The following is an 8,652-nucleotide window of genomic DNA, read 5'->3' as shown; positions in this document are numbered from 1 at the left end:
TATAAGTTTCAATCACATGACTGGGTCTCCAGATGATGGCTTTGGTGCATCTATGCGCTTAAAAGATAAACTGTGGGGTCATCTATACCATCTCAGGAATAATGGATTTTGATGGTTTTCTTTCAAACCAAACTCAATTATGATGATGCATTACCTGGGTTCTTTTGTGTTCATTTCACTGGAATGTCTACATGATGTAAAGGTTTGATATTTTGGAAAGATGACAATTCCACAGGAGGTTTCTACATAACTTCCTGTATTTGCTAGCTGCTATCTTAAGACTGGAACATATCAATATTTGTGAAGAATTTAAGCAAGAGAATATATTTGTTTTCTTAAATAATTTGGATATCTCTCTTCATGCATTCTGGATGCAAAAGCTTGACAAGAGCCTCACTGTAGTGCGGAAAGCTCTTTCTCAGCTTTCCATACCTACCACAGTGTCAGGTAATGGTTTCACCACTGAAAATCTTCCTATACAATGTGATCATATATTTGCTGTCTACATCACTTATACTTTTAATATTAATTTTAGTTGTAATTATCAGTAACCAACAACAAACACTGATGAGGTACCCACTTCCTGTTTTGTTGCTGGGGACAGCAGCCACAATTAAAATCCACGTTTTACATGAGTTCAGCATAACAAAATTTGTGAAACAAATTCTAAGGATGCTTACCACATGCGCAGCAAAATTTGTTGATTTTTTTATAGAGCCAGTATAGTTTTTGCAAACTCCTGTTAACCTATTTTGTGGACTTTGGAACTGTATAAAACTGTTTTAACAATTCAGAACAGTGACAGCATCTTACCAATTCTTCAATTCCCTTTAGCTAATTGCAGTAAAGTCAGAGACAGTGTTGGTAGAAAAAATAAATAATAAGTAGCATAATGGATGATGGCCAAGTTTACTATTTCTAAGCGAGTTATTGAAGTGTTGGTGCTTTTTCAGTGAATCAGTTGGAATAAAAGTCAAATAAATAGAGAACTGTGAATGCTGGAGATTGAAATAAAATGTAATGTGTTAGAGAACTCAACCGGTTTGGCAACATCCCCGAAGACAGAAAGCCCCCTTAAAGCCCCAATCCCAGCTGTGCACTGATGATCAAAGAAAGTTGTCACCTGCAGAGTAAAAGTGTTGCTATTATCCTACACGTGTTTAATTTATAAGATACATCTTCGCCATGTATAAGTGAGCAACAATCCAGTTGCTCACAACTAAAGAAAGTGGTTATCCTTGGCTTATCTGGATTAACTTCAAGAGCAATATTTGTTCATGTGATCTTTGCTTTTGTTATATCTCTGAATACACATATTTTTGCCCTTCTGACAGAAGCTGTTATTCTCCGTTCCCTTTCCCATTAGCTCATGTGTTTGTCCTTTCAGTGCTTGCTAATGTATCAATGATATGACTAAGTGGATTGAGTGGGTTAAGTCACTATTTTTAACATGAGTTCACTCTGAGTTCACTAAAATCTCTTGATTACAGAAGCTAAATTTGATTACAGAGACACACAGCAGAAAAAAAAAGCTATACTTCTCAGGATATTGCTAGTAGATTAACAGTCTCAAGATGATTTTTAGGAATCAAATCTTCAAAAAGAACACATAATCCACAATTGGGAATTAAATTACCACAGTGTTCCAAATGTTGAAGAAATAAAGTGTTTTCCTCCATAACCCACTTCTATTTAATATGACCCAAGATTTTGACAGTGAACAGCTGGAAAGTATATCTCAAATGTCTATTATTTTAGATACTGGAAATCTGAAATACATGTGTGCTGGATAATTATCTGAAGAGAATTTTGGCTACAATGGTGTTAGGACTAGCTGAGTTGCTGTTGCAGAGAACCAGCAGAGACACAGTGGACCAAATGGCTTCTGTTTGTGCTGTATGCTTTGTTCTGTGCAATAGGAGCTGAACATTCTAGAAATAGATATAGATCTGTCAGTAGCAGTGGATGGAGAAACAAAGTGAGATTTTCTTGTAGATTATCTTTAATTAGAGCTGAAGTTGGCCCATTATTACTCCCTTTTATTGTGCACTGTTATGGCTTTTGTTAATTAGTCACTTCTGCTTTCTATCCTATTTATCAACCTTTACGTTTGTTCTTTCCTATTTTACCTCCACTCTCCAATCCTATCACGATTGCTGAAAAGCTATTCACCATGAGCATTTTTCCAGTTTTGACGAGAAGAGAAACATGAAACATTGGCATTCTTTTCCCACAGATGCAGCTGATCAGTTGCATATTTCCAATATTTAAACTTTTTTGTGCGTAATTATTATTTTGATATGATTGTTGGAAGGATACATAAACAATTCTATTTCATTTATTTGCAGAATAAAGGCTCCTACCAATAATCAAAGAAGGAAAAGAAAGTGGAAAACGAGACTAGGGCGATCCTGTGAAAGGCGAGTCAGCAGGTATAGATCAAACCTGTGTTATAAATTTACCTTCATGATTGACTTACGACTTGGTGGCACTCACTCACTCTGAGTCAAAAGGTTCAGCTTCAAGTCCAACCCCAAGAATCAAGTCTGACTCCCCAGTGCAGAACCAAGTGTTGCTCTTTTAGGGATGCCATTTTTAAAGATGAAACCTGTAATCAACCTCAAGTACCCTTCGAATGTAAAAGATCCCATGACATTATTTCAAAAGGAAAAGAGATGGTATCTCCAGTGTGCTGGCTGTATTTATCCTTCAAACAATGTAACTTAGAACACACAAAATCATTTGTTCATTGTTGCTTTGTCATTTGTGCGGGGCGGGGCGGGGCGGGTTTTGCTTTTAATCCAAACTGGCTGTCACAGTGACTGTACTTCAAAATTATTTTCCTTTCTGTAAAGCAAGACATGAGGTTGCGAAGGGCGCTATATAAGTGCAAGTATTTTTTAATGTTACAGGTCTGCGCAATGTGATGGCATAAAATAGTTAAATTCATCACAAACTGTTTGGTTTCTTAAGGCATCGTCAATGATGCAAGTTCATTCCGAGTACCTCAAAGCTGAGTCATTTGGGTCACTCAGTGTAACACTTGTTACCTGATATTTAGGTTGTGATCTTTCGCCACAGATTTCACTTGTAAACATCCGGTTACGTTCCGTGTGCCATTCACGACCAGTAATGACAAAAACACACAAAGATAGTGCACAGATTTCTGTTCTATACCAAGGAGAATCTGCATATGTTTACATCCGTTTTTGACAGGATAAGCGGCGAGTTTATGTTACCATAATATTCCACTATCCACAATATGTAGTCGATCAGACGCTCCTACATGTCACAAAGTCCTAGCACCTATGTTTGCTTGGATTCTGCCGGTTGTGCCCATGAAGGGGTTGTGACCTCTGGATTAACGCGCTAAACGGAATGTGACATTCAGTCCGGGTTTGTCTCTTACAAGCCCCGAATCATTTGACATCACCACTAAAAGTGGCCTCGATCTGGGAGCAAACGGGGAAGGGTCAAATTTCCCGTGGTAAACCTCGGCTTGTACAAGCAGGCTGGAAAGTGTCTTTACAATCACATGTTCTGAAGTGGGCTGCCTTTGGGCTGGTGGAGAAAGTGGAACAATGTTTCTGACGTCTCTTTGCCTTTCTCAGAGGTTACAGGAGCCGCGTCAACTCTCTGCATCCAGTATCCCGCCCTCTTCTGGACCAGCCCTTTCAGCCTATTCCGAAAGGAACAAGACTGGGGCTAACTGTAAGGAGGAAGCCAGGTGAGAGACAACACAACACTTTTTTTTGACAGCTGTACTTATTGACAGATGCTCTGATATTGCTGTTAGCATTTAAACCAGATTTGGTGAATGGTAAAATGTATTTATTTTTATGTTAAACAGCACACGCCACCAGGTTGTAGTCCACCTGGTTTATCTTTATGAGCTGATGCATTGAAAAATGCATTTATTCAGTGAATTCCTGTTGTCCATTGAAAGCAGTTAAGTACCCGGGCTTCTGCCAATTTTCGTTTCGTTGTTGTCTTCTGGAGGAACGGCCCGTCAACCTGGCAGTGAATGGCGTTTTGTTTACTCCATCCTACAACCGAGCATGAAATGCAGAGCAATGGAAGCTTTGAAAGTGTGTGGAACAGCTGGAGGGAGAACAGCTCACTCCATTTTCCCAGCTGCGAGAGGTGCCGTCTTGCATCACCAACTTATATTTAGGAACCTGGACGTTGGGAGCATTGAAGTGGTAGTTTTGTGAAGTGTTGTTTAAGAGTGGGTGTGGAGAGTTGCATTTATGTAGCGCCTGTAAAGATAATTTTCTCGAGGCGCGAAACGGCAAGGGTGATGTGAAATAAACTGGACACAAGCGAGTGTTAGGGATCTGCAGAGTTGGATGGGGCGATCTTGTGGCTGACTTGTGGTGTTCCCGACTTGACCTTGCCAGCGGGCGCCCTGTGTAACCGATGCTGCTGACCCATATTAGCAACGCCGAGAGGCGAGGTTTCCCGGAGCCAGGGCTGGTTTTAGATGGAGCGGCTGTCCACTCCTTTTCTGGATGATTTACTCGGGGGGGTGGGGGGGGGGTGAGCTGATGGTGAGACAAACAGCACTTTCCCTGCTGTCTCGAACGCCGGCAGTATGGGATGAGGTCGGACGCTGTGCAGAGACTTCTGGCGGGAGGCTGTGCGAGTAGAGCTCTCAGCTAGAGTAGTGCAGGCAGCTCCGGGAGAAAGGGAGCGAGAGGAACCACACTACCGCCCGGAAACATGTCAACTTCAGGCGGCTCTGAGGAGCCGAGACGACGGGGAGCTGTGCAAACGATCGACTGCGAAATGCAACCTGATAAATACGAACTCCAGTATCAGCTCTTCCAACTCCGGAGGAAATTCGAGGAAACTAAGAAACGCTACAGACAAGAGAAAGAAGCCTGGCTGAAAGAAAAGGAGATGTTACTGAGGGAACTCGCTGAGATCCAAGTAAATACAGAGCAGCAGGGTCTACTCACTGGACAGTGTCAGCGAAGTCCAGGGAGGGATAGTGTTATTTGGGGAACACTTCATTCGTTTCTTTATCAGTGTTCTCACCATTAACGTCATTCGCGAGTCAGATCGTATAAAAATAAAGTCCCTTGTATTTTACAGTCCTATGTTGGATTAAAGAAGCAGATTACAGCTTGTTCACGTTGAGTTCTAAATTTACCGTTAAATAAGATAATAGCTTTCTGTTTGAGCGCAACTGCTCAGTATACTGCCCCATTTTAATATTAGCAAAGATAGTACTTTATGAACAGCTACATTGCACGGGAAAGGTTAACTCTGTTTCCCTCGCCACAGATGCTGGCAGACCTGCTGAGTTTCTCCAGCATTTTCTGTTTCTGTTTTAGTACTTTATGTGAAGTTTATCAACATAAAAACTTGGAGCTCAAAGTTAAGTAATCAAACGTTTCTCTCGTTCGGATGGTGCATAACAACTTTTTACGCTTTTAACTATTCTATATGTTGTTGCTTCCTTAAGTACCCTCGCTCCCAAAACGTCACAGTGTTGAAGATTGCTGTGTTGTGAATGTGGACAATGACATTGACTTTCAAAACAATACTTAAATAATCTGATTTTAATACCAAGTTGTTATCTATTTTTCTGCGGGTGCCTTTTGAGTAGCAACATCAGAAGGCACTTAGCGAACTACAAATAGTACATTACATGCTCTATTTACTGAGTGACAACTGTAATTATATTTCCATGCTGGTTTAACGAACTGTGTGTGAATATGAGGAGTAAAAAAAAGAATGGAACTAGCATTCAGGACTTTCCACAACTTTTAACAGCCAAGGTTTTACTTTTGAAGTGCAATCACTGTTGTAATATGGGACAACACATTAACGAGTTTGCGTACAGCAGTGTTGCATAAGCAGGAATGAAATAAATGACCAAATAATCTCTTTGCAGCTTCTCTGTCCTTACAGCTTATGTTTCCACCTAGTTGTGTAATGTCAGCAGACCCATTTATTCTTACATTTTACTTCTTGTCCATTAACCAAAATTCAATCTATGCTAATACATTATCTCCAACTTCATGAATCCTTATTTGGCCTACTAATCTTTGTGTGGTATCTTATTGAATGCCTTCTGGAAATCCAAGTGTACTACATTTGCCAGTTTGCCAGTAGTGAATTAAGCTAATTGCATGCTGGCCTTCATAACAAGAGGGATTGAGTATAGAAGCAAAGAAGTTCTTCTGCAGCTGTACAGGGCCCTGGTGAGACCGCACCTGGAATATTGTGTGCAGTTCTGGTCTCCAAATTTGAGGAAAGACATTCTGGCAATTGAGGGAGTGCAGCGTAGGTTCACGAGGTCAATTCCTGGAATGGCAGGACTACCTTTTGTTGAAAGATTGAAGCGACTGGACTTGTATACCCTTGAGTTTAGAAGACTGAGAGGGGATCTGATTGAGATGTATAAGATTATTAAAGGATTTGACACTCTGGAGGCAGGAAACATATTTTTGCTGATGGGTGAGTCCTGAAGTAGAGGACACAGCTTAAAAATAAGGGATAGGCCATTTAGGACAGAGATGAGGAGAGACTTCTTCACCTAGAGAGTGGTGGGTGTGTGGAATGCTCTGCCCCAGAAGGCAGTGGAGGCCCAGTCTCTGGATTCGTTTAAGAAAGAGTTGGATAGAGCTCTCAAGGATAGTGGAATCAAGGGTTATGGAGATAAGGCAGGAACAGGATACTGATTGGGATGATCAGCTATGATCATATTGAATGGTGGTGCAGGCTCGAAGGGCAGAATGGCCTACTCCTGTAGCTATTGTCTATTGTTTGCCTACTTTTACCAAACTAGTTGCACCCCCAAAATAGCCTCTAATAAATATATCAGACATGATTTCTTATTCAAAAAGCTTTATTGGCTTTGATCATACTGTTAGTTTCTAAGCGCATTGTTAAACTTCCTTCAAAAAAAGATCTATACTAATTCAACAAGGCTCCTTCAACAATATCTTCCAAATCCACGACCTGTACCAGAAGCAGATGTATAGGAATACCACCACTTCAGTTGCATATTGTCCTGACTTGGGACTACAACACCATTCCTTCATTGTTGCTGGACCAAAATCATGAACCTACTTCTTAACAAAGAGTCATAAAGATGTACAGCACAGAAACAGACCCTTCGGTCAAACTTGTCCATGCCATCCAGATATTCTCAATAAATCTGGTCCCATTTGCCAGAATCTGGCCCATATCCCTCTAAACGTGGGTTTCCTCCGGGTGCTCCGGTTTCCTCCCACAGTCCAAAGATGTGCGGGTCAGGTCAATTGGCCAAGCTAAATTGCCCATAGTGTTAGGTAGGGGGTAAATGTAGGGGTATGGGTGGGTTGCGCTTCGGCGGGTCGGTGTGGACTTGTTGGGCCGAAGGGCCTGTTTCCACACTGTAAGTCTAATCTAATCTAATCTAAACCCTTCCTATTCATGTACCTTTTAAATATTATAATTGTAGTAGCTTCCATCACTCTCTGGCAGCTCATTCCATACAGACACCACCCTCTGCATGAAAATGTTGCCCCTTAGGTCCATTTTAAATCTTTTGCCTCTCACCATAAACCCATGCCCTATAATTTTGGACTCCGCTATCTTGGGGAAAGTACCTTGTCTATTTGCCCTATCCATGCCTCTCGTGATTTTATAAACCTCTATGAGGTCACCCTTCAGCCTCCAACACTCCAGGGAAAGTAACCTTTCCCTATACCTCACAGTATTGAGGGCCCCCATATCCCAAAGACTTCAGTGGTTCAGAAGGCATCTCACCAACATCCTCTCCAGTCCAATTAAGGATGGTAATAAATGCTGGCCTAGCCAGTGATGCCCACATCTCATGAACAAATAAAATTAAAATTAAAATTTTGGACTTAAACCTGTCACAGTTTGGCGATGTCAGTTTGCTTGAATTTCGTGAATTTCTTGCCATATTGTCCCAAACTTGCCTATTCTGTCCCCATAACGATTATTTCTTGTTTGATGCTAGCTTGATTCTCCCCACTGCCATAACCTGAAGAACCTGCCACCATTTAGGTAACCTGGAATAGACAATCCTCCTTGTGCTGGCACCGTCTATAAAAAGACATTACGCACGTGGAGAAGCACGGTCAGGTCCAGAGTTGCCTTTACAGTGACTGGTATTTGTCCTGAACACAGCAGAGGAGGGGAAACTGTTGCCTCACCTCTATGGACCTCGAGCTTCTGGTGGATGAGGTGATGCAGTGGGGGCCTGTTGTTTTCCCAAAGGACCAGCAGTGGAGGCCAGGATAGTACACTCTGTTAGCCTGTCCGATATTGCCACCCCTGTCATTGCAATCTCAGCTATCTGAAGGAGTACTCAACAGTCCAGGAAGATGATCAATAATCTTTCATTCCACCAGGGTAAGAGTTACCATCTTATCTTGGTAATGCACACGCTTGGCAGGTATCACCCTCACTATTGCCTGCAACATCTTCACAACATCTGACCCCACTAATCATTTATGCCCTCTGCACTGCCTTCTCATGCATTTGGGGTAATTTACCAATTTTCTTTGACCTGCACCAACATTAACAGCTGTGACACCAATTTTCATGTCATTCAACCTGTCCCTTTCTCTCATTCCAGGAGAAAATCCCTGTATTGGGGCAGAAATAACCAAGTTAGGTGGAGGGCTG

The 8,652-nt window shown here is 41.6% G+C and overlaps 1 protein-coding gene across 1 annotated transcript in view; it reads left to right on the top strand.

The window, feature by feature from the left end:
* Nucleotides 1-4,609: 4,609 nt before the first annotated feature.
* Nucleotides 4,610-8,652, top strand: part of mtcl3a (MTCL family member 3a) — a 28,248-nt gene continuing 24,205 nt past the window's right edge. The window contains exon 1 of the mRNA XM_060821218.1: nt 4,610-4,932. Within this exon, the coding sequence (XP_060677201.1) occupies nt 4,723-4,932 (210 nt within the window). The 5' untranslated portion in view covers nt 4,610-4,722. The remainder of the gene's footprint in view (nt 4,933-8,652) is intronic.

The sequence above is a fragment of the Hemiscyllium ocellatum genome, chromosome 3, assembly GCF_020745735.1.
Source record: "Hemiscyllium ocellatum isolate sHemOce1 chromosome 3, sHemOce1.pat.X.cur, whole genome shotgun sequence".
Classification (NCBI taxonomy): domain Eukaryota; kingdom Metazoa; phylum Chordata; class Chondrichthyes; order Orectolobiformes; family Hemiscylliidae; genus Hemiscyllium; species Hemiscyllium ocellatum.
Note: the sequence above shows the minus strand (reverse complement) of the source record. Positions and strands in the feature narration are given on the sequence as shown.